This window comes from Aulostomus chinensis, chromosome 14 (genome assembly GCF_037954235.1).
Source record: "Aulostomus chinensis isolate RoL2024-O1b breed Wild chromosome 14, RoL_Achi_v1.0, whole genome shotgun sequence".
NCBI lineage: Eukaryota > Metazoa > Chordata > Actinopteri > Syngnathiformes > Aulostomidae > Aulostomus > Aulostomus chinensis.
In genome coordinates, this window is record NC_141333.1 from 13,145,289 (window position 1) to 13,170,390 (window position 25,102).

Sequence of the window (25,102 nt, forward strand, 5' to 3'; positions counted from 1 at the left end):
AGTGACCTTTTGGCGGTGTTGGAAACTCCCTGAGGAGCTCCATGATCTGTCAGACATAAAGTTTAAGAACTGACAGCTGTCAGTATTGTCAACAAACTACATCAGCATCATAAAATGGCTTCTAGGGGTTTAGATCAGCCACTTCTAGGGAATAAATCCTTAATGTCAACGTAATCAAGCTGGTAAATTTTACTGTGTTTTAGATCAAAATAAATCATGCGGAAGACCCACCTACATTCTTATGATACATGAGGTAACTTTTCATTTTCTGCAATGTGCTCACTCCTTCTAACACACTGGAAAATCATCAGTCTCTCTAAGCATTTCTGCGTTCTGTGCGTTGATTGTTAAAGTTCCACTGATGCTGAACTTGTCCTGCTTCACATCATTACCGGCTAAAACTATCTTTGCCCTCACACTGACAGAAGGCTATTTTGGAGGTTAGTATGTGGGGAGAGATATGTCAGCTGTTCACCAGTACACTCAATCAAAGCTGAGTAAAAAAAAAAAAAAAAAAAAGAGAGAGTGAGAGAGAAAGGGCCGCTGTCCGCTTTCGGAAGCAGGACGCAGCCTCTGACGGCGATGCTCTCCCTTGGATAACATTTGTTATTAATGGATTTGTAGAAAAACAGACAAGATGGGCCAATCTGTTGCCATGGTGATTTTTTTCCATCTCTTTTTTTTTTCAGGTGTGTTTTTTTTTTTGTCATCAGTGTGACATGATGGTATAGGATAATTTCCATCCAGAAAACATCCAAGTTGAAGGTGTGTACATCCCTGCATGTGATCTGTGTTATGTTGGTAGTGTTTGTAATCATTTTGCATAATTTTAGTTATTTGCATATATTTATATATTTATATATTTGATTATCTTATTCTGTGTGTTCCATAATGTCAGTCAGTCAAACAAGCACTCTTGGAGAATACCTTATCAGACATGAGACCCCCTTCAGGCGAGCATTAACCTCATTGTCTTAGTGGTGTCTGAGGCGCCGTCCTCTGCCTAGCATTTCGTGATCTCTGACATCATCTGCACTGTCAACTGTTGTTCTCGAGTTTTTAAATTTTCCATTTTTCGAGGTCAGTGTCTGCAGGCCGCCGGCCTCACAGCTGAGTCTAAATCTGTGGCGCTGAGCTCAGTCAAGTGAGGTGACAGAGATTACTTTGCTCGTCATTAATGAGGCGGTCTGGCATGCCATCACAGGGATCCACCATAGGACAGAGATGCCATGTTTTTGATGTTGCCATTTTGGAGGTGTTAGCCCAAGAGGACATGGTTTTACACAATTAAATGTGGTTGAGCCTAATTCAAACTCTAGGACAGAGTGTACCTGGAACAATAGTGTGAGTGTGAATTGAAATTGTGGACATAACCTGATATATACTCACACTGCAGTTGTAGCGCCTTTTCGATTACTGTGACGGAGTCCAAAGATTTCGCACTGAGAGACAAGCTGGAGTTATGGGAGACAATAAAACGGCAGGAATAGTTGCAGCTGCAAGTAAGTTCTTCATCCACCTTCACATTTATTTATACAGTGCAAGTGAGACGCTTCTGAGCCTCCAATGCTCTCTGTGTATGTGTATTCACGCGCTAGAGAACCGCCTGCAGGTGGTGAAAGGCTTGGAGGATGCTGAGGTGTCTGAGTGTGAGAGCTGCTCTTTTGAGGTGACCCTAAACTTGGCCTACATCGAGGGTGTGTGGACCAGGGATGGGACGCAGCTCAAGTCTAAGCCCAACTGTCGGATCAGCACACACGGGAAGAAACACTCCCTCATACTGAAAAGAGTGGCTTTGGGGGACGCTGGCTTTATCTCCTTTCAAACCAATGGTATTCAGACCTCAGGCAGACTCAGTGTCCGAGGTATGTGCTACAGTAGACGAGTAGAAGTCTAGTCTAAAAAAAAAAAAAAGAGTACTAGATCAAAGCCTGAACATAGTCCTGGTTTGGTTCTTTCTGCCAGCCAGGGACATCTACATAGTGAAGGAGCTGGAGGATGTTGATACCATGGAGCGTCAACCTGTCAGCTTCCTGTGTGAAGTCAATCAGGTGGATGTGGATGGCCGGTGGTATAGAGACGACAGCAGGATCCGAGCTGGCGACAACATCAAGATCAGACATCAGGGTAAAAGATGAACCAATGTTTACATTTTGGTGTTAATCATTGAATTTCAGGAGTTATGTTTGCAATTTCAAAAAAATTGGAATACAAATTCTGGTGGAATTCCTTAAAATGATTTTGATTTCAGGTAAAACTCACACCTTATCCTTCAAGTCAGTCAGGCCAGAGCATGCTGGAGAGATCCGATTCACTGCAGAACGTGTCTCGTCTTATGCGACTCTTGCAGTCAAAGGTGAATCACAAGATATTCCAAAATATTACATGGATTTGAAGGAGGACAGTCAATTTTAAAGCCTGTTCCCCTGTTCTCTAGAGCTCCCGGTCCAAATAGTGCGTCCCCTGAGGGTTAAGATAGCCATGTATCGCCACCGAGGTCTGCTGGAGTGCCAGGTGTCTCGGGCTAATGCTCAGGTCAGGTGGTACAAGAACAGGAAGGAACTCCTGTCCTGTAAGAAGTACCAGCTCATCAGCCAAGATGTCTACAGGCAGCTGACCATAGACGACGTCTGCTCCTCAGATGAGGACACCTACACCTGTGATGCAGGAGATGATAAAACCTCTTGTCAACTTCTGGTGGAGGGTCCGTCAATCACAATGTTATACACACACACTATTCAGAAGTAGTGTTTAAAGTTAAGAAAAAATACTTGTGAATCAGCTGTTTTTAGGAGTGTCTCAATAACAGTAATGTGTACTGCGGCTGTCCATGCAGAGCAGGCTATCCGCATAGTAAAAGGGATGAGCTCAGTAGAGGTGATGGAGCCAGAGCCGGCACTGTTCCAGGTGGAGACCAGCCTAAAGTCAGGGAGGCCCCCCAGATGGACCCTGAATGGTGATGTGCTGGAACCAAGCACAGTGGTGAACATCAACAGGGAGGGAACCCGTCATAGCCTCTGCTTCACCTCCACAGAGAGCTCCATGTCGGGACCTGTGCTTTTTGTTGCTGGCAAGAGTCGTTCCTCTGCTCAGCTTACTGTGAAAGGTGAGAAGTCCAGGCTTCCTCTGAGTATGACCTGCAAGAGAAATCAGATAAGCCTGTTGTGGAATTACATAACAAAAAGGGGAGTGTTTTAAGTTAAACATCTATTAATGTAACATATGTTGTTTTTCATCTTTTATAGTGTTATAACAATGTAAATGTCAGTGGGACTCACAGTTTGGAGAGTTTTTCTCACTGTTTTTAACTATAAATTCCTCTGCATTGCACTGATTTCGCAACTTGAGGCTCTAATGTATCCTTACATTCTAGTCTTCACCTGAGGAGTTTTTACAATGATCATCAAACTCACCGACGCTTGTTAAATATTACTGCATTTCACAGTATCTGGAGTTTGTGTTTGTGATGTTCCCCCGCTGCCAGGAGGATGAATTCTGTAATAATCTAGCATGAGCTGCAGAGACTTACACTGGCTGAGCTAGCTACATCCAGTTAGCCATCTACTAAATTGAATATGGCTCAACAACTCAGTTCTTAAGGCGGCACGGTGGTGCAGTGGTCAGCACTGTCGCCTCACAGCAAGAAGGTTCCGGGTTCGAGTCCCGGCTCCAGCGCTGGATCTTTCTGTGTGAGACTCCATGTTCTCCCTGTTCCTGTGTGGGTTCTCTCTGGTACTCCAGCTTCCTCCCACAGTCCAAAGACATCAAGAGGGGACGAGGCTGATATTGATACTCTAAATTGATCGTAGGTGTGACTGTGAGTGTGAATGGTTGTCTGTCTCTATGTGTTGGCCTGCGATGGACTGGTGACCTGTCCAGGGTGAACCCCGCCTCTCACCTGTAGCTGCTGGGTTAGGCTCCAGCCCCCCCCCCCCCCCCGCGACCCTTAAAAGGCATAAGCAGAAGAAAATGAATGGATTGATGGTGAAATTCAATTCTTTGACTCTGCTTGACTTTCTGATAAGACTGACATTGATCATTCCAATCAGTGGAATAAGTAATTTTGTAGGGGGTTGTGTTACTCTCAACAATTTCCAATGTCCCACTTTAGCGTTAATCAAAGGCCATTGTGTTTAAATCGATTGATCTCCTTGTCTTCAGTGTATTTATGGTCTGTAAGGAGATTTGTTCCTGAGATATTTCACACGAGGGCGTGTATTTACAAGAAAACATACTAATGCATGTGTACATTTATTCAAATTGCTATTAAGTAGATTGTTTTGTGGCATTGTCAAAACAGTCTGCATCATCGTTCACAGAACCACACTGACAACTAAATCTGATTGCTGTGAAATCAGGATTGTACAGACAGCTAATATGAATGGTAATTATTGGGTTGGTATTTACCATTATTTGGTGGGTAATACAGAACAGCATCTGAAAATGTAATGCAGTGAGCCTCCATTTTTGTCTCATCTAAACTGTGAGTGTCTGCCCAGTGTTGCAACAGACTGGCAACCTTCCCAGAATTAAATGTTTTGCATGCTACACCCTCTCTGTGGCCCAGAATGAAGTATCTCTTTAAGCTGGCTTCACATCTTGTCTCTCTCTCTCTCTCTCTCTCTCTCTCTCTCTCTCTCTCTCTCTCTCTCTCTCTCTCTCTCTCTCACTCTCTCCAGAGCGACCTCTCCAGGTTGCCCAGCATTTGGACGATGTGGAGTCGAAGGAGAACAGCTCTGTAACTCTGGGCTGCGAGTTTGCCCCCTCTCCAAGGGTGGTGCGGTGGTTTAAAGGTCGTACAGCTCTGAAAATCTCAAACAAGTACAGCATGAAGAGAGAGGGGAAACGTGCAGAGTTGACCATCCATGGCTTGACAGGGATGGATGCAGGCCAGTACCGCTGCATGGCTGGGGGCTCACAGAGCACAGCACATGTTAAGGTAGAAGGTAGGTTAAGTATGATGTGATAAAAACTGAAACATGACCACTTTCTATTTCCATTTAAAGTACAAAACTTGTTCTGTTTCAGTGCGAACACTTAAGTTGGTTAAACACCTCGAACCAGTGGAACTTGAGGAGGATGGCGTTGCCATATTTATATGCGAGCTCAACTACGTGGTTGCCAATGTGGAATGGCTCCTCAACAATATTCGCCTCTATTCCAACGCCATCAACAGGATCCAGCACATGGGCACCATGCACAGTCTCACAATAAAGAAGCTGCGGCCACAACAGAGCAGGGTCACCTTTAAAGCAGGCCTTCTCTCTGAGACAACAACCTTAAAGGTCAAAGGTGAGCTACGATCATCTTCATGCTTTCTTTTTGTTTCTTTCTGTGACACGGGAATCTATAAAGATGTTTATCACACCTGCAGAGCGTCCAGCGGTGTTCCTGAAGTCTCTGGAGGATGCAGTTGGAGAGGAGCAAGGGGAGGTCTGCTTGCAGTGTGAAATATCCAAAGAGTCAGTGATCCCCATTTGGAGGAAGGATGGTATAGTCCTGACGGCTGATGAAAAACACGAGATGTGCCAATTCGGGAAGACCATGGCGCTGATAGTTCATTCCTTGAGCAAGGATGACGCCGGGGTGTACACTTGTGACCTGGGCACCAGCCAGACCAAAGCTAGAGTTTCTGTTCATGGTTGGTAGAGTGAAATGTACACGTTTGAATTGAGGATACACTCTGAAGTAGGAGAATCAAATGTTGTGTTTACATTCACATTAAGTGCAAAGAGGGTACAGTTCATTATTTGCCTAAACATCTGCTGAGCTATGGTTACAGTTGTTAATCTGCATTATTGTATTTATCTACAGACTTACACATCACTTTTGTTCAGCGTTTGAAGACATCCTCTGTGCTAGAGGGAGAAAACTGCACTTTTGAGTGTCACCTCTCTCATCTTGTCACTGATGAGCCTTCCTGGACCATCAATGGCCAGGCGGTTGTCTCGAAAAGCCGTATCCAGGTTGTCAGCAATGCTCGCAAGTATAAGATGACCATTAGAGATGCTGTACTTTCTGACGCTGGAGACGTGGTCTTCACAATCAACGACCTAACCTGTAGGACCATGCTGTTTGTTAAAGGTGAATGTTTAATCAAAGAACTGTTTTATTTGTGTACTTGCCTCTGTAACTCAAAGCATTTTCCCTCCGTTAGAGAGGCCAGTGCATATTTTTAGGGACTTGCTGAATGTCAAGACCGTGCCAGGCGAGGACGCAGAGCTGAGCTGTGAGATCACGAAACCTGAAGTCACCATCCACTGGCTGAAAAATGGTCATTTAATCAGGCAGAACCCCAAGTATCACATGAGTGTTGAGAAGAACCTGGCACGGCTGATCATCAAGAATACCACCATCAGAGACTCGGGGGAATACTGCTGTGAGGCGGATGGTGTTGCATCCCGTGCCAAGCTGGAGGTCAGAGGTAGGGTTTTCAAAATAAAAATAGCTTCAAAATACAACATTCGTGTTGTGGGAAGCTGGACTCAATTCTCACAATCCTTTCCAGAACTCCAGCACACATTCGCAAGGGAGTTGAAAGACACACGAGCGGAGGAAAAAGGTAAAGTGACGCTGGAATGTGAGACCAGGCAACCAGCCAAGAGAGTGACCTGGCTGAAGGGCATGGTGGAGCTGAGGTCTGGGAGGAAGTATGGGATGAGGCAGAAGGGTGTGATGCTTTTCCTCACCATCAACTCTCTGGAGAAGCTGGACACAGATATTTACACATGTGATGTCGGTACCATGCAGAGCCGGGCGCAGCTGACTGTGCTGGGTGAGGAGAACACCGGCTATTACATCATTGTTGTTGTTGTTTAAACTAAAGCAAATGTAGGCGAGCTGCACCGGGAGAGATCTTTCCACAGTTTCCAAGATTAATGCACAACATGACAGCATCCAAATGAATCTGAACTCAAGTCGCCCTTGGCAGCAGGATATACAATTCATAACGTGGATACTTTAAATAATATTATAAACGAACACCCAACATACCCAAAAGGACAATTTAATTTCCGCTGTTAAGCTAGTTTATATTATTAAATCATATTAAAAGTGCCTTGATTCCTGATAAAGGGATTTTAGCAGCTTTAAGATGTGTTGCATTTGTGATATTTTCTATGTTCCTCTCAGGCCAGAAAGTTTTCATCCTGGACGACCTCGAGGATGTGGAGTGTCTCGAGGGTGATACCGTCACATTCAGGTGTCGAATCTGTCCAAGTGACTATACAGGGGTCAAGTGGTATCTGGATGAGACTCTACTGTACACAAATAAGCTTAATGAGATCCAAATATTACCGGGAGGTTACCACACCCTCACCTTTCGACAGCTCGCCCGCAAAGACACTGGCACTATCTCATTTGCAGCAGGAGATAAAAGGTCATATGCCTCACTGTTGGTTAGAGGTGAGGCTTTAATCTAAAATGTTTTATTTGTTAAATACCATTTTGTCTAAATTTGGTTACATCTCTACTAGAGAGACGTCCCACCATTTGTAAAGCGCTGGAAGACTGTGAGGCCATTGAGGGAGGTGGTCTGGTTTTGTCTTGCGTGACCTCAAAGCCCTGTCACATCCTATGGTACAAAGATGGCTGCCTGATGTGGCACTCGTCCAGGTATTATCCCAGTCGTTCCGGCTGCGAAGCTCGGCTGACCATTCGGGAGGTCTCCAACAGTGATGCCGGGGTTTACGAATGCAGTGCCGGATCCGTTACAACCAGGGCTGTTGTTTCTGTCAAAGGTATTCATAGTTGATACACACAATAGAATTTGATCTAATACTAGTAGTTTTCTTGTTTCTTTTTGTGTCGTATTGTGTAACGTGTCCCTTCTTCTTTGGTGGCTCCTTTTAGCCATCCCAGCTGAGTTCACTCAGCTTCTCCAGAACATAGAAGCTAAAGAAGGTGAGACTGTCACCCTGACCTGTGAGTACTCACTGCCGGGGGTTCAGTCACACTGGAAAAGAGGTGTGGAGAGCCTCAGGCCGGGAGACAAGTACGTGATGAAACAGAAAAAGACAATTAATTCTCTCACCATCAAATCCCTGAAGCCCCAGGACTCAGGAGACTACACTTGTCAGTGCCGAGACCACCGCACTACCGCAAGCCTCTATGTACAAGGTAAGACACTTGCATTAATATTGCACATTGAACACGTCTATGGAAATTATGGTCTCAGCCATCCAAGCTAGTTATTTTTCATGCATGATGATGCTTAGAGTTATTTTACTGCTACTTCCCCTACCTCCTATCTGTACAGTAGTTACTGATACACTGTCACCTCTTTATTTCCAGCGATTCCAATAACATTCATGCAGCAGCTGAAGAACGTACAGGGAGAGGAAGGCACCAATGTCTTACTACGCTGTGAACTTTCCAAACCTGGAATACCAATAGAATGGAGGAAGGGACATGAGATGCTGAAAAATGGAGTTAAATACCAGATAAGGCGGCGGGAGACCAACCTGGAGCTGCTGATATGGAAGCCTGTACCTCAGGACAGTGGTCTCTACAGCTGCGTGTGTGCAGATCAGATCACATCTGCGACCGTCAAAATCACTGGTAGTACATTTAAAAAAATGTTTCTGTCAGTATTTCGTTTATTGTTTTTTTTTTAAACAGCAAAGCTTCAATGGGAATTCATAGTTTCTTTCATTTGATATTGAGCCCTAATTTTTAAATATTTTTGAGGAGGTATTTTTTTTATGTAAAAGGAGCTACTTATCAATAAGTTTATATGTTTTATGTCACTTTGGGCAAACAGTTTGATCTGTTATCATCGTTAATTTTCACTTCAGCATTACTAATCATTTCGGCCATGACTCCTCAGCTCTCCCAGTCACCTTCAAACAGAAGCTGCGGAATGTGATGATCGAGGAGGGCAACACTGCGACTTTACGCTGCGAGCTGTCGAAACCTTGTCAGTCTGTGGAATGGAGGAGGAGAGGGGATGAGCTCATCAAGAACGGAGAGAAATATCACACACGACAGAGAGACGCGCTGATCGAACTGAGGATCGTTGACGTAACACCTGACGACAGCGATATCTACACATGTATCTGTGGAACCATCGAAACCACCGCAACTCTAACTGTGAATGGTAGAAGTTTTATATTTACACATTACACTAGTAGCAAAGATGTTGCATGCAATAACAAGAGGGCTGCAAACAGTATGTGCAGTATATTAATGTTCATTTTCACTTACATTCTTCTGAATGTTGCCAAAAGGAAGAGCCCTTCAATAATGGAATCCGTGTTGCCCTCAGCTCTTCCCATCACCTTCAAGCAAAAGCTGAAAAACCTTCAAGTTGAAGAAGGACACAACATCACTCTACACTGCGAGATCTCTAAACCCGGCATCCCAGTGGAGTGGAGGCTCGCCGGAGATCTGTTGGAGGATGGTGAGAAGTATCAGATGAAGCAGAGGGAGTCAGTGCTGGAGTTGATCATCAGAGATGCCGAACCAGAGGACAGCGGCGTCTACAGCTGCATTTGTAGAGACCAGAAAACAAAGTCCACTGTTAAAGTTGTTGGTAAGTTTAATGTGTGGAGTCAGTGAGCTTTGTTGTGTACAATTTATATCCATCCATCCATCCATCCATCCATTTTCTACCACTTATCCTGTTAAGGATGGGGGTGCTGGAACCTATCCCAGCAGCCTTCAGGTGAGAGGCAGGGTTCACCCTGGACAGGTCACCAGTCCATCACAGGGCCAACACATATAGACAGACAACCATTCACACTCACAGTCACACCTACGGTCAATTTAGAGTATCAATCAGCCTCGTCCCCTCTTGATGTCTTTGGACTGTGGGAGGAAGCTGGAGTACCAGAGAGAACCCACACAGGAACAGGGAGAACATGCAGACTCCACACAGGAAGATCCTGTGGACTCAAACCCGGAACCTTCTTGCTGTGAGGTGACAGTGCTAACCACTGCACCACCGTGCCGCCCTACAGTTCATTTATCTATTATAAACTAAATCATATCCATGAAAAACCTTAAATACATTGCAAGACTGTCCTGAAAGGGGGAGTTCACCCTAAAATGAAAATTCAGTCATTATCTCTTCATTCTCATGCTCAAAACACTGCTAGAGTTTCACTGGGAAAGGCTTAGCAGGAATCTCATAAACTGCTGAAGTGAACAAGGACCAATTTCCAAATGTAAGAAAAGATAAAATAATAAGATAAAATGCCTCCATACTGTTCATCTGATTTAACCCGAGCGTCCTGGAGCCTCAACATAAATTGTGAAAAATGTCACTTAAGTCATGGCATCATGGCTTGGAACCAGATGCTACAGTGAGTAGTGATGGCAGAATTTTCATTTCTGGACGGACTATACCTTTAAGATAAGAGTGGTTGAAAGACTGTGTGACAGGTTTACTACATACCCAGATATTTTAAATTAGAAACCAATGTCCCACAGTGTTGCAGGTTGCACTGATATTCACCGTATCTGCTTTTTTACAGGTGTCCCTGCGACATTTAAAGTGAGCCTAAAAAGCCAAGAGGCTGTAGAGGGGAACAGCGTGACGTTACGCTGTGAGCTCTCCAAAAAAGCTGTCCTGGTACAGTGGCAGAGAGACGGACAGGCGCTCTCTGAAGAAGTGTCTCGAGGAAAATATCAGATGAAGCAAGAAGGAAAGGCCGCTCAGATGACCATTCTCAACGTCCAAGCAGAAGACTCAGGGAAGTACAGCTGTGTAGCAGGAGATGAGAAAACCACTGCTGAGGTCAAAGTGAAACGTGAGTTCAAAGCTTTTAAAGATTTGTCTGGAGGTTCGTGTTCAAAGCTCAAGTCGTGTCACTGTGACTTAATTTAAAAACAAGTGATTTTTAAATTGCTTTCAGAAAATGAGGAGCATGAATTATAAGTGGCCGCTCGCAAAAATCAGAAAATACACAAGATATTAGCCTATTTCAAGAGGTAATTGCTAGATGCAAGTCTAACTTCCTATATGCCCGCAACAGCAATTCCTGTCACATTCAAACGGGAGATCCAGCATCTGGTGGTGAAGGAGGGAGAAAGTGGATTTTTCTGCTGCGAGCTCTCCAAACCTGGAGCACCCGTGGAGTGGAGGAAAGGTCGAGTTATCCTCCGTCATGGAGAGAAATACGAGATGAAGCAGGAGGGGCCGTACGTGAAAATGATCATCAACAATGCAGAGGAGAGTGATGCCGGGAAATACACATGCAAGAGTAAAGACAGCCAATCAACTGCTGAGCTCACAGTCCAAGGTGAGACATTCCTCTGCGTGTGCTATTATAGTGAGCAGCACTTCTTCTTTTTTAAATAAATTGATGAGCTGTTTTGAATTCTCCTGATGTATTCAACAGAATCACCTCAGCGCAGACGTGAAAGAGGTCAGCTTCAAAATAGTCAACACGAACGTAGATCCAGTGGACATTTTGCACTGTGTGACCTCCACATGTCACTCCATCTAGACACACTTGTTTCCTCTCTAGTCGTCCATTCTGACATCCCGCATCCTGACCTTTTTCATGAAAGAAAGAAAGTGTTAGCGTCAGTGTTTTTCATGTAACAGATTTGACATGTCAAACAGATGAAAATGTCTTGTATTTTGGAGTGACAAGTTGGTTTAATATAATGGATTGTCATAATCCATTGCCATATTCACTTTAAATAGAATAGATGAAAGTGATTCTAAGCATGACTTGGCTTGTACGCATACCTGCCATGTTGCTTATGGAGTATACATGGAATATTTATTATGTTATTCTAAAGAAATGTTTCCAAAATATTTGTATTTGTTTATTTGTAAATATTAATCAAGTAATATATAATTTTCATTTGGCCCTAAGTTAGATTTTTGTGCAAGAGTTGCTCTAAAATAAAGTAAAAATAAAAAGAAGTTTTAATTCTAATAGTTATTCTGACATGCTTTTCAAGTAGTTTTACCATTTATTGATTTATTTACATTTTTTTAATGACTGCCAGGTTTGCCACCAAGTTTCAAGATGCTGCTCGTCAACCAGGAGGCGATGGAAGGCAACAGTGTGATTCTGCGCTGTGAGCTCAACAAACCCGCCACCTCGGTGGAGTGGAGGAGAGGAGGGGAGCTGCTGAGGAGCGGAGATAAGTACCAGATGAGAAAGAAGGATTTACAGCTGGAGATGAAAATTACGGAAGTCACTCTGGATGATAGTGGGGTTTACACCTGTGTATGTGGAGAGGAAAAGACAGCGGGGAGGGTGATGGTAAACGGTGAGTGCGTCATAAGCGACGGCACCTCCCATATCGCTCCTGCTGTCGTGTACGCAGCATGTAAATCACTGCTGAATTTGCATGATTTTAAAAAGGGACGAGGAATTTATTAACAGAGACAGAAAGCTCTTCTGAATGTGATGGATTATTATTTTTTCCATTTCTAGGGATGATGCACATGGTTCAGATACAGATCGTAAAAGAAAGCTGGATAAAGAGTTAATAGCTTTATTTCCAATTCTTCTTCCTAGTTGGAATTTTAAATCTAATGATTAAACCGCACTAATTTACATACAGCACATAGAAACAGAGCAATTATGAATCCAATTTATTGTGCACAGTGGTTCTATATGCATACAGCTTTGGTTGTCTTTAGTCAGTACTTTTTTGGGAACAATTTTAAATCTAGACGTTTTTATTTTAATTTGTGTGAACAAAAAATTAAAAAAAAATGTTAGAAATACAGTCAGTTTAAAAAGTTTTAGTTTTTAATATTGAAGTCTGAGGGAGCTGGAGGTTGTGAGGTCACTTGACAGAGGATCATGGAGCAAAATGGGAGTTTTTTGCTCAGAAAGTTGCATTATGTGAACAAAAACAAACCTGCCCGTGTTGGAGCAAGAAAAAAACCGCGTGCAAAAAGTGAGATTTGTGACTGTTACATCAAATTAGGTAGAGTGATGACACTCCCTCACTGACGTCTGAGCATTTTGTTGAGAGATTTAACAATAACCTTGTGATTTTAATCAGCCCCAGAATGTAATGGGCTCTTCCTTGGTCCATGTTCCACCTGTCCAGCAAGCCTCCATGGTAGTTTTAACCCTGCTGTCCTGCTTAAAAGATAACACAATGTTAACCTCGTGTGGGTATTTTGAAAAAGTGTGTTCTGAGTCTGTCGCTAATAGACGCTGCCTTGATAATAACTGCTTTCCCTGTTGGTACAGAATTTTCTTTTGTTGTTGCAGTCGCTCATTAAACTTTCATAACCTGAAAACATACGTGTGTTAACTGGAATTATAACTCAGTTTTCATTTTTCCCCCCCCAAATCGTCTGCTTCTCTGTAGAGCGGCCCGTCAAATTCACCCAAGAACTGAAGAATATTCAGGTGCAGGAGGGCAATGGGGTGACCCTCTGCTGTGAGCTCTCTAAACCCGGGGTTCCGGTCCAGTGGATGAAGGGAGATGCGACACTGACTAATGGAGAGAGGTACCAGATGAAGCAGAGTGGCTCCACGCTGGAGCTCCTCATCAGAAAAAGCCAGCCAGAGGACAGTGGCATTTACAGCTGTATTTGTGATGACATCAAAACTACTGCCACCATCATAATCACTGGTCAGAGGTGTTACACTTCAGATAGTTTTACTTTAATAATCTGCACTCTCTTCACAGTATTTTTGGATATACTCTATGTTATAACTCCACAGCTATTCCAGTGAGTTTTAAGCACAAGTTGAAGAACCAGGAAGTTGTGGAGGAAGGCTGTGTGACGCTGCACTGTGAGCTCTCCAAACCAGGAATCCCGGTGGAGTGGAGAAAAGATGCTCAGCTCCTGAAGGAGGGACCCAAATATCAGATGAAACAAGAGGGAAGGGCATGTGAGGTGCTGATCCGAAATTTAACGCTCACGGATGCCGGGGAGTACAGCTGTTTTGTTGGAACGGCTGAGACGTCAGCTGACATCAAAATTAGAGGTACGTTTTGACTATTGGGTTTTTTTTTTTTGTGTGCAAACAATATTAAGCAAACTAAGATTTCAGTGAGCTGTATGTGTTACTTCCTTCTTTTTTCTCAGCACTTCCGATAACATTCAAAAAAGAAATTCAGAAACTGGAAGTGAAGGAAGGGGACAGTGGATTTTTCAGTTGTGAGCTCTCTAAACCTGGTGCTCCGGTAGACTGGAGGAAAGGAAGAGTCATCCTAAAACCTGGTTACAAATATGAGATGAAGCAGGAGGGAAATCTTACAAAACTGTTCATCAACAATGTAGAGGAGAACGATGCTGGGAAATACACCTGCAAGACCAGAGACAGCCAATCAACTGCTGAGCTCATTGTCAGGGGTAAGAAAGACATCTGACATTCCAAACATCCAAACATTCAATGTGTTGTCCTTTCAGTCAGGTTTTAATGCGTATATTAATAATGAAGGTAAAACATTTTAACGTTTATTAAGCTGGAGAATGAAAGAAAGTGTAAATAAAATTATAATTTAACTTTTTGTAGCTCCTCCCATCACATTCAAATTGAAATTAAAGAACCAGCAAGTGGAGGAAGAGAACAGTGTGACGTTGAGCTGCGAGCTGTCGAAGCCTGGCCTCGCTGTGGAGTGGAGGAAAGGGGAAGAGTTGCTGAAGAATAATTTTAAGTATCAGAGTAAGAGTCGTAACAGCGTGTTTGAGCTCACCATCCAAAACACACAGCTGGAGGACAGCGGACTCTACAGCTGTATCTACGGTGACGTCAAGACGACAGCAAACGTCACCATTACACGTAAGAAAGATTGTAAATGTCTTTGTGTGTTCTAAAATGTTTAGCCGCGTTTGAAATGGCCTACAAGATTAATGTTTCAAGGAAAGCAGGAAACCTACTGTAATTTATTTTCACTGCTGCAGCCATTCCAGTCAGCTTTAAAATGGGTCTGAAGAACCAGGAGGCCCCTGAAGGAGGAAACGTGGCCCTTCGATGTGAACTGTCCAGAGCTGGGGTGCCTGTCCAGTGGTGGAAAGGGGAGGACCAGCTGTGTCATGGAGGAAGGTATCAAATGACACTGAAGGGCAAGATAGCTGAGATGAACATTAGAAACATCCAGCCGGAGGACGTAGGGGAGTACAGCTGCGTCTTCGGAGAGCAGAAGACGACAGCTGAAGTGAACGTCAGAGGTATTTGACGTCCTGCTTTGGGTTTCTCACACACAGTTCACACCTGAATTATCAATTCAAATCTTAGTGGCATGCTTGTGGGTGCAGGTATACTTTTAAAACTCATCTATTGCCTTTGCAGCTCTGTGTAGCTCCTGGGGAATAATAAGAAATAAAACATTTTTATTAACCTGCCTGATTTGAAAATTCTTCCCTCAACTGCAGAAATTTAACCTTGCTTTTTCTACAAACTAGCGGCTGCATCAGTGTTCTTTGAGAAGGAGCTGGAGAACCAAGCAGTGATGGAGGGGAAATCTGTGCTACTATCCTGTGAAATATCAAGCGCGAATGTCCCCGTGACTTGGAAGAAAGACAACACTGTGATTGAAGAAGGAGGAAGATACATTTTAAAGAAGAAAGGCCCCACACATATGCTGGAGATAAAGCAATTACAGCTGGAGGATGCTGGTGAATACTCTTGTATCACCAGGGGCAAGAGGACTGCTGCCAAGCTGATTGTGAGGGGTAGGTGGATATTGCAGAGGAAATTCATCCCCCGATTTACTGATTCATGTCATGAAGTTGTTCACTTTACAAGAAATACGGCATGAATAAAACCCACAGGCAGTTTTCACCTTAATTTTTGCACATATATTAAATTCCATCTCTAAAATGCCAGCTGTATCTAGCTCCTTCTTCCTCCGCAGAGCGTGTGCGAATCGTTACACAGCTGCAAGACGTCACGGTGACAGCGGGAGAGGATGCTGCGTTCGTGTGTGAGCTCAGCCACGCCAATGTGAGTGATGGTGTCTGGTGGCTGGGCAAAAGTCCTCTGCAGAAGAACGAGATGAACCAGATGACATGCCAAGGTCGCCTACATCGACTAGTCCTCACCATGACAACACCTGAGGAGACGGGAATTGTGGCGTTTGTGGTTGGAGAGGAGAGGACCTCTGCACGTCTGCTGGTGGTTCCCAAGCCGACAGGTGAGACATACACGCGAGATGTATTCTTAATCCCTCCTAAGAAGTACTTTCTAAAATGACACTTTCTTCACATTCTAGTTTTATTCGAGGAGAAGCCTAAAGATGTTGTAATCATGGAGGGAGAGACAGCCACTTTGTCCTGCACAACATCTGACTTCATCACCCCTGTGGCCTGGAGACTCAACCATGTCCTGCTTCAAAATACTGACAAATACGAGATACGTAAGGAGGGAAAAGTCAACCTGCTGCTTATCCGTGATGTGGAGCTGTTGGACACTGGAACATACTCCTGTGATACAGGAGATGTGCAGAGCAGTGCTAGACTGACTGTAACAGGTAAAAACAGAAGTCATACAGATTTGTAAAAGTTGTTAACACGATCTAATGAATAGGACAAGGTTGCTGCCTTCTTTGCAAAGAGGTCACACTTTCACACACATTCTCAATTTTTCCAGAGCTCCCTCCATTCTTCCAAGAGGAGCTGCAGAGTGTGGAGACAGAAGAGGGAGGTTCAGCTTCCCTGTATTGCGAGCTGTCTAAACTCGGAGTATCGGTACAGTGGAAGAAAAATAGGCTGCCGCTGAGAGCAAGCAGGAAGTACGAGATGAAACAAGACGGCTACTTCCTCCAGCTGCACATCAAGGAGCTCAACCTTGAGGACAGTGGCAGCTACTCCTGTCATGCTGGAAGCGCAGAGACCACTGCAACTGTGGTAGTGAGAGGTGCGTGAAGTGTGTACAGATAAAGCACATGAACTTGTATCAAGTGCCAATTGCGATACAGTAATTTTTCAGAAGTCTGGGACTTCTTCTTGTTCTGTATTGCAATTAAATAAAATCATGCTGAACTACTGTGGATTAACCCAAGATTTTTTTTTCTTCTGCTAAAGTTTGAAAAATTTGTCTTTTCACGTCAAAAGTGTCTTTTCACTTAATGTTCCATAGAGCTTCCTCCATTCTTCAAGAAAGAGATGCGCAGTGTGGAGGCTGAGGAGGGACGGTCTACCATCCTGAGCTGTGAGCTGTCTAAACCTGGAGTTCCAGTGCAATGGAAGAAGAACAGACTACCACTGAAAGCCAACAGGAAGTATGAGATGAAACAGGATGGCTGCTTCCTCCAGCTGCACATCAAGGAACTCACACCTGAGGACACAGGGCGCTACTCCTGTCAAGCTGGAGGAGCAGAAACAAGTGCAACACTAACAATTAAAGGTGTGGTACAGCATAAATGTTCTTCAAAAAGACAAACTCAAAGAACACCATGATTAAACTGTAAACAACATCAAATTAGATTCGCCATCTATTTTTATAAAACTGATCTCAATAACACATTAAGATGCATTCACTTCACATTTTTGTAATCGCGCTACTCTGATCTTTTCCAGAACTTCCTCCATTTTTCAAAGAAGAACTGCAGAATGCCAAGGCTGAGGAGGGAGGAACAGCCTCCCTGTACTGTGAGGTATCGAAGCCAGAGGTGGCTGTTATATGGAAGAAGAACAGACTGACACTAAGAGCCAGCAACAAGTATGAGATGAAGCAGGATGGCTGCTTCCGCCAGCTGGACATCAAGGAGCTCAAACCTGAGGACAGTGGCAGCTACTCCTGTCATGCTGGAAGAGCAGAGACCTCTGCAACTGTGTCAGTCAAAGGTAGTATGTTGTGTGTGTTTGTGCAATTTGCATTTGCTATGATTGTGTGGCAAATTCTGTCTGTATCTCTAATTTTAAACGAATGTCATGTCATGCACTTCATAACACTAAACTGCAATTGTCTCATCTTGTTACCTTTGCGCGATCAAAAACAACTTTGGTGGAAACTTCTCCAGAGCGCCCTCCATTTTTCAAGACAGACTTACAAAGTTTGGAGGTTGAGGAGGGAGGTTCAGCCTCCCTGAGCTGTGAGCTGTCCAAACCTGAAGTTCCTGTGCAGTGGAAGAAGAACAAGCTTCCTCTAAGAAGCAGCAGATTGTATGAGATGAAGCAGGATGGCTGCTTCCACCAGCTCCACATCAAGGAGCTCAAACCTGAGGACAGTGGCAGCTACTCCTGTCACGCTGGAGGAGCAGAGACCACTGCAACGCTATCAGTCAAAGGTGTGCGCACTTGGCTGGGAGAAAGTTGTACTTTGTGAAATGCTAAAAAGCTTTCATACTGTATTACTTTAACACAATTTTTTGTCCTTTTCTGTTTATGTGTGAAGATTTTCCCATTGTACTCAAGATGTCAATTTTTTCCAATCCTTTTACAGAACTCCCTCCATTTTTCAAGACAGACCTAGAAAGTGTTGAGGCTGAGGAGGCAGGCTTGGCCTCTCTGAGCTGTGAGCTGTCCAAACCTGGAGTTCCAGTACAGTGGAAGAAGAACAAGCTTCCTCTGAGGGCCAACAGGAAGTATGAGATGAAGCAGGATGGCTGCTTCCTCCAGCTTCAAATCAAAGACCTCACACCTGAAGACAGTGGCAGCTACTCCTGTCATGTAGGAAATGCAGAGACAACTGCAACTGTGTCAGTGAAAGGTCTGTATGTTGTATGTGGTTATCTGTGTGGCAGTCGTCTAAGATCATACAATCGCATTCGCTAAATAAATGTATTGTCATGCTTCTTCTTGCAGAACTCCCATTATTCTTCAGTGAAGACTTAGAAAATGTGGAGGCTGAGGAGGGAGGTACAGCTACCTTGTGCTGTGAGGTATCAAAGCCAGAGGTTCCAGTGCAATGGAAGAAGAACAAGCTGACGCTGAGGGCCAGCAGGAAGTATGAGATGAGGCTGGAAGGTTGCCTTGCACGGCTTCACATCAAGGACATCAAACCTGAGGACAGTGGCAGCTACTCATGCCAAGCAGGATGTGCAGAGACCTCTGCAACTGTGTCAGTCAAAGGTACTTCCATCTGCCAGTTTGTATTGCAATCATCAGATCAATGATGGCAGGATCATCCGAAAGATCATAATAATGTATTTTTCAAATAATTGAGAATAAAGGAGTCAAATATGGTTCCAGTTCATTGAAATGTGATTGATAATGGCCAATGTTTGTCCACTTTCACAGAGCTCCCTCCATTCTTCAGGAAAGAATTACAAAACTCAGAGGCAGAGGAGGGAGGTTCAGCCTCCCTGAGCTGTGAGGTGTCCAAACCTGGAGTTCCAGTGCAATGGAAGAAGAACAATGCACCACTGAGAGCCAGCAGAAAGCATGAGATGGAACAAGATGGCCACCTCATACAGCTCCACATCAAGGACCTCAACCCTGAGGACAGTGGTAGCTATACATGCAAAGCAGGAAATGCAGAGACCACTGCAAAAGTGTCAGTAAAAGGTGTGTACAGCTGGCAGTTTACCTTTCAGTGTCAACACAGCATGCATGAAATTGTGTTGCAAGGAAGACATTTTCCCAAGCCTTATGTATGTGTTAACTTGGCAGTATTCCAACATTTACATGTACTAAGAATGTTTTTGTTCTTCTGTTTGGTGCCAAGCATTTCCGACTGTACAAAAAATAAATTATTTTTTCTAATCTGCACCTATCATGTAGAACTCCCTCCATTCTTCAAGAACTTATTACAAAACACAGAGGCTGAAGAGGAAGGTTCAGCCTCCCTGAGCTGTGAGCTGTCCAAACCTGGAGTTCCAGTGCAATGGAAGAAGAACAAGCTTCCTCTGAGGGCCAACAGGAAGTATGAGATGAAGCAGGATGGCTGCTTCCTCCAGCTGCACATCAAGGAGCTCAAACCTGAGGACAGTGGCAGCTACTCCTGTCACGCTGGAGGAGCAGAGACCTCTGCAACTATGGTTGTAAAAGGTACTTCTATATGTCAGTCTTCACAACAATGACCAGTTCAACAGTATACAGTATACCAAATCACACGCATGGTTATATTTTGATGTCCACTACTGTGCTTGTGTTGCACTGTACACCCAAAATTTACACTAAAATTTGACGAAAACATCATGATAATGTATATTTTGAAAAATAATTTTCTGATACAACCCGGGAAATTGTCCACAGTTCACCCTAAGTATTTTAATTATGGTAATCTCTACCCAAATACCCAGAGCTTCCACTCCTCTTTAAAGAAAAATTACAAAATGTAGAGGTGGAGGAGGGACGGTCTACCATCCTGAGCTGTGAGCTGTCCAAACCTGGAGTTCCAGTGCAATGGAAGAAGAACAAGCTTCCTCTGAGGGCCAACAGGAAGTATGAGATGAAGCAGGATGGCTGCTTCCTCCAGCTGCACATCAAGGAGCTCAAACCTGAGGACAGTGGCAGCTACTCCTGTCATGCTGGAGGAGCAGAGACCACTGCAACTGTGGTAGTCAAAGGTACGTGCACTTCTATGTCTTTTGTAAATTACATTTTTCTTGAGCTTTAAGGATTTCCCATTATAAGATAACTGTTGATTTTTTTTTTCAATTCTGCACCAAATTTTGTAGAGCTTCCTCCATTCTTCATGAATGACTTGCAAAGTTTGGATGTGGAGGAGGGAGGCTCAGCCTCCCTGAGCTGTGAGCTGTCCAAACCTGGAGTTCCAGTGCATTGGAAGAAGAACAAGCTTCCACTCAGGGCTGACAGGAAGTATGAGATGAAGCAGGATGGCTGCTTCCTCCAGCTGCACATCAAGGAGCTCAAACCTGAGGACAGTGGCAGCTACTCCTGTCATGCTGGAGGAGCAGAGACCACTGCAACTGTGTCAGTCAAAGGTGAGCACTTGGCAATTAGTAATTTAGCATTTTGTGTAGATTGTTGTTCTGTAGACAATCAACTTTCTCCACTGCATTCCCAAGCTCAGGCATATGCATGAAAAGCAGTTGCACTATGAGGGAGGATAAAAATCACGAGTGCTAGCATATGTCAACAGCACATCTGTAGAGGTGCTGGCAAACAAGGATTACTCACTGCACTGGACTGATTCATTGCACAGCAGCAGGTTTGCAATACATTCGCACTGTACGCATGGACTTGTCTGATATTCTCTAAAATGTCCTGTGTGTGTGAAGTTGCCAATGTTGCCACTCTATCATCTGCTCTATTATGAATTATATTTTTGTTAGGCGTCAAGCATTTCCCATCATGGTATATCTGTTAAAGCATGTCTCCATAATTCATCAAATTCTTTTAGAGCTCCCACCATTCTTTGAGAAAGAGTTGCAAGGTTTGGAGGCTGAAGAGGGAGGTTCAGCCTCCCTGAGCTGTGAGCTGTCCAAACCTGGAGTTCCAGTGCAATGGAAGAAGAACAAGCTTCCTCTGAGGGCTAACAGGAAGTATGAGATGAAGCAGGATGGCTGCTTCCTCCAGCTGCACATCAAGGAGCTCAAACCTGAGGACAGTGGCAGCTACTCCTGTCACGCTGGAGGAGCAGAGACCACTGCAACTGTGGTAGTCAAAGGTGTGTGGATGAAGTTATTAATTAGCAGAGCTACAGGGACAAGTTAGATTTTTTAATTTTCACTCACTGTGTTTTGAATGCCCCAACACCATTAAAATATTTGGACTTCATCAAATCCCTACTTGGTTCATATTGAGTAATGCCTCAATTATGATTCCAGTTATATTATAGTACTTTACTAGTGACAATTTGACTTAATTCCTCTTGTGTTTCTCAGAGCTCCTTCCCTCCTTTATGAAAGAATTACAAAACACAGAGACAGAGGAGGGAGGTTCAGCCTCCCTGAGCTGTGAGCTGTCCAAACCTGGAGTTCCAGTGCAATGGAAGAAGAACAAGCTTCCTCTGAGGGCCAACAGGAAGTATGAGATGAAGCAGGATGGCTGCTTCCTCCAGCTGCACATCAAGGAGCTCAAACCTGAGGACAGTGGCAGTTACTCCTGTCACGCTGGAGGAGCAGAGACCACTGCAACTGTGGTAGTCAAAGGTGTGTGGATGAAGTTATTAATTAGCAGAGCTACAGGGACAAGTTAGATTTTTTAATTTTCACTCACTGTGTTTTGAATGCCCCAACACCATTAAAATATTTGGATTTCATCAAATCCCTACTTGGTTCATATTGAGTAATGCCTCAATTATGATTCCAGTTATATTATAGTACTTTACTAGTGACAATTTGACTTAATTCCTCTTGTGTTTCTCAGAGCTCCTTCCCTCCTTTATGAAAGAATTACAAAACACAGAGACAGAGGAGGGAGGTTCAGCCTCCCTGAGCTGTGAGCTGTCCAAACCTGGAGTTCCAGTGCAATGGAAGAAGAACAAGCTTCCTCTGAGGGCTAACAGGAAGTATGAGATGAAGCAGGATGGCTGCTTCCTCCAGCTGCACATCAAGGAGCTCAAACCTGAGGACAGTGGCAGCTACTCCTGTCACGCTGGAGGAGCAGAGACCTCTGCAACTGTGGTAGTCAAAGGTGTGCGCACTTGGTACTTAGACATTCAGATTATTTAAACCTATGTTGTCTAGACAGTCAACTTTCCACAGTGGTTTCCAGTGCCCAACCATATGCATGGGAAATGGATGTGCAACCAAGGAGGTTAAGAGACACTGGTGCTGACATATGTTGCAAGCACCTCTCTTAAAGTCTCAGGAAATGAGGTTTCCTCTCTGTACAGAACTATCCTCCCTTGTTTGCATTATGTTTGCACTGCATGCATGGACTTGCAGGACATTTTCTAAATTTTCTAATTATAGCATATATCCCCATCACATCTCTTTAGCTGTTAGGAAAAGAGGCTTACCCACTGCACAGCAGTGGACTAGTGTTATAGTAGAACTGCATGCAAGGAGTTTATGGCATGTGTCAAGTCACTGACATTGCAAGTCCACGATCTACTTCACATCTATTTTATTTTGATTTAAACAGAATTATTTCTCAAGTATTTTAGAATTTGAAATTTTTTTCACTCTTCCAAAAGCGCTAAATTCTGTCTGCACCTATCATGTAGAGCTCCCTCCATTCTTCAAGAACTTATTACAAAACACAGAGACAGAGGAGGGAGGCTCAGCCTCCCTGAGCTGTGAGCTGTCCAAACCTGGAGTTCCAGTGCAATGGAAGAAGAACAAGCTTCCACTCAGGGCTAACAGGAAGTATGAGATGAAGCAGGATGGCTGCTTCCTCCAGCTCCACATCAAGGAGCTCAAACCTGAGGACAGTGGCAGCTACTCCTGTCACGCTGGAGGAGCAGAGACCACTGCAACTGTGTCAGTCAAGGGTGTGTGCACTTGGCAATTAGTAATTTAGCATTTTGTGTAACCTGTGTTGTGTACACAAGCACCATTCCACACTTGATTCCAGTGCACATCTGTATGCGTGGAAAGCAGATGTGCTTTGAGAGAGGATAAAGCCTATTAGTGCTAGCATATGCCACCAGCACATCTCTTTGGGTGTTAGGAAGTTAGACTCACTCACTGCACAGCAGTGGACAAGTTTTATGTTAGCACTGCATGAATGTACTTTTATGTTTTTCATTGAGTTTCTGGAATGTGTTAAGTTACCAGTACTGCAATTGGACAGTATAAATCAATTATTAATTTCAATCAAATTGAATTGCACTCAAGAATTTTATGTATGTTTTTTTTTTTTTTACATTATTCCATAAGTACGAAATGATTTTTCCATTCTGCACCTATCATGTAGAACTCCCTCCATTCTTCAAGAACTTATTACAAAACACAGAGACAGAGGAGGGAGGTTCAGCCTCCCTGAGCTGTGAGCTGTCCAAACCTGGAGTTCCAGTGCAATGGAAGAAGAACAAGCTTCCTCTGAGGGCCAACAGGAAGTATGAGATGAAGCAGGATGGCTGCTTCTTCCAGCTGCACATCAAGGAGCTCAAACCTGAGGACAGTGGCAGCTACTCCTGTCACGCTGGAGGAGCAGAGACCACTGCAACTGTGGTAGTCAAAGGTGTGTGGATGAAGTTATTAATTAGCAGAGCTACAGGGACAAGTTAGATTTTTTAATTTTCACTCACTGTGTTTTGAATGCCCCAACACCATTAAAATATTTGGATTTCATCAAATCCCTACTTGGTTCATATTGAGTAATGCCTCAATTATGATTCCAGTTATATTATAGTACTTTACTAGTGACAATTTGACTTAATTCCTCTTGTGTTTCTCAGAGCTCCTTCCCTCCTTTATGAAAGAATTACAAAACACAGAGACAGAGGAGGGAGGTTCAGCTTCCCTGAGCTGTGAGCTGTCCAAACCTGGAGTTCCAGTGCAATGGAAGAAGAACAAGCTTCCTCTGAGGGCTAACAGGAAGTATGAGATGAAGCAGGATGGCTGCTTCCTCCAGCTGCACATCAAGGAGCTCAAACCTGAGGACAGTGGCAGCTACTCCTGTCACACTGGAGGAGCAGAGACCACTGCAACTGTACTAGTAAAAGGTGTGAGCACTTGGCAGTTAGTATTTGTTTTTTTTTAACCTGTGTTGCATAGACAAGCACCATTCCGTACTGGATTCCAGTGCACATCTGTGTGCATGGACAGCGGATGTGCGATGAGGGAGGGTTAAATCCATGAGTGCAAGCATTTCACCAGCACATCTCTTTAGGTGTTAGAGAGTGAGGCTTTTTTACTGCACAGCATTGGGCTAGCGTTATGTTAGCACTGCGTAAATGGACTTTTCTTGCATTTTATAAAGTTTCTGGCATGTGTCAAGTTAACAGTAGTGCAATTCCACAGTCTACATCTCTTCTTAATTTCAATCAAATTGTATTGTACTCAAGCATTTTTTAATACCTTTTTTTACACTATTCCAATAGCACAAAATGATTTTTCCGTTCTGCACCTATCATGCAGAGCTCGTTCCCTTCTTCAAAAAAGAATTACAAAACACAGAGGCTGAAGAGGGAGGTTCAGCCTCCCTGAGCTGTGAGCTGTCCAAACCTGGAGTTCCAGTGCAATGGAAGAAGAACAAGCTTCCTCTGAGGGCCAACAGGAAGTATGAGATGAAGCAGGATGGCTGCTTCCTCCAGCTGCACATCAAGGAGCTCAAACCTGAGGACAGTGGCAGCTACTCCTGTCACGCTGGAGGAGCAGAGACCTCTGCAACTGTGTCAGTCAAAGGTACGTGCACTTTTGCCTGACT

The 25,102-nt window shown here is 43.9% G+C and overlaps 2 protein-coding genes across 2 annotated transcripts in view; both read left to right on the top strand.

Moving 5' to 3' along the window:
- The first annotated feature begins 1,462 nt into the window (after positions 1-1,462).
- On the top strand, positions 1,463-3,384 carry LOC147249801 (obscurin-like). The gene is made up of 7 exons (XM_086225148.1): positions 1,463-1,502; positions 1,599-1,865; positions 1,966-2,127; positions 2,252-2,356; positions 2,438-2,704; positions 2,837-3,106; positions 3,374-3,384. The coding sequence occupies exons 1-7, from the start codon at positions 1,463-1,465 to the stop codon at positions 3,382-3,384; spliced, it is 1,122 nt and encodes a 373-aa protein (XP_086081274.1).
- Positions 3,385-4,720: 1,336 nt separating this feature from the next.
- The window catches only part of obscna (obscurin, cytoskeletal calmodulin and titin-interacting RhoGEF a), a 37,894-nt gene continuing 17,512 nt past the window's right edge, over positions 4,721-25,102 (top strand). The window contains exons 1-40 of the mRNA XM_086225422.1: positions 4,721-4,946; positions 5,029-5,292; positions 5,375-5,641; positions 5,815-6,084; positions 6,158-6,424; positions 6,509-6,775; positions 7,132-7,404; positions 7,476-7,739; positions 7,852-8,118; positions 8,293-8,559; positions 8,828-9,097; positions 9,266-9,532; positions 10,476-10,751; positions 10,977-11,243; positions 11,965-12,231; positions 13,294-13,560; positions 13,653-13,919; positions 14,021-14,287; positions 14,451-14,717; positions 14,840-15,106; positions 15,341-15,610; positions 15,793-16,071; positions 16,150-16,407; positions 16,527-16,793; positions 17,016-17,282; positions 17,456-17,722; positions 17,899-18,165; positions 18,321-18,587; positions 18,683-18,949; positions 19,118-19,384; positions 19,601-19,867; positions 20,122-20,388; positions 20,500-20,766; positions 21,186-21,452; positions 21,670-21,936; positions 22,154-22,420; positions 22,956-23,222; positions 23,648-23,914; positions 24,132-24,398; positions 24,814-25,080. Coding sequence (XP_086081548.1) covers positions 4,829-4,946; positions 5,029-5,292; positions 5,375-5,641; positions 5,815-6,084; positions 6,158-6,424; positions 6,509-6,775; positions 7,132-7,404; positions 7,476-7,739; positions 7,852-8,118; positions 8,293-8,559; positions 8,828-9,097; positions 9,266-9,532; positions 10,476-10,751; positions 10,977-11,243; positions 11,965-12,231; positions 13,294-13,560; positions 13,653-13,919; positions 14,021-14,287; positions 14,451-14,717; positions 14,840-15,106; positions 15,341-15,610; positions 15,793-16,071; positions 16,150-16,407; positions 16,527-16,793; positions 17,016-17,282; positions 17,456-17,722; positions 17,899-18,165; positions 18,321-18,587; positions 18,683-18,949; positions 19,118-19,384; positions 19,601-19,867; positions 20,122-20,388; positions 20,500-20,766; positions 21,186-21,452; positions 21,670-21,936; positions 22,154-22,420; positions 22,956-23,222; positions 23,648-23,914; positions 24,132-24,398; positions 24,814-25,080 — 10,552 coding nt within the window. The 5' untranslated portion in view covers positions 4,721-4,828. The remainder of the gene's footprint in view (positions 4,947-5,028; positions 5,293-5,374; positions 5,642-5,814; positions 6,085-6,157; positions 6,425-6,508; positions 6,776-7,131; positions 7,405-7,475; positions 7,740-7,851; positions 8,119-8,292; positions 8,560-8,827; positions 9,098-9,265; positions 9,533-10,475; positions 10,752-10,976; positions 11,244-11,964; positions 12,232-13,293; positions 13,561-13,652; positions 13,920-14,020; positions 14,288-14,450; positions 14,718-14,839; positions 15,107-15,340; positions 15,611-15,792; positions 16,072-16,149; positions 16,408-16,526; positions 16,794-17,015; positions 17,283-17,455; positions 17,723-17,898; positions 18,166-18,320; positions 18,588-18,682; positions 18,950-19,117; positions 19,385-19,600; positions 19,868-20,121; positions 20,389-20,499; positions 20,767-21,185; positions 21,453-21,669; positions 21,937-22,153; positions 22,421-22,955; positions 23,223-23,647; positions 23,915-24,131; positions 24,399-24,813; positions 25,081-25,102) is intronic.

Coding starts and splice junctions, on each gene's coding strand:
- LOC147249801 (XM_086225148.1), top strand. CDS start 1,463: ATGGGAGACAATAAAACGGCAGGAATAGTTGCAGCTGCAA. Junction 2,128..2,251: donor CATCAAGATCAGACATCAGG/GTAAAAGATGAA, acceptor TTTTGATTTCAG/GTAAAACTCACACCTTATCC. Junction 2,357..2,437: donor TGCGACTCTTGCAGTCAAAG/GTGAATCACAAG, acceptor CCTGTTCTCTAG/AGCTCCCGGTCCAAATAGTG.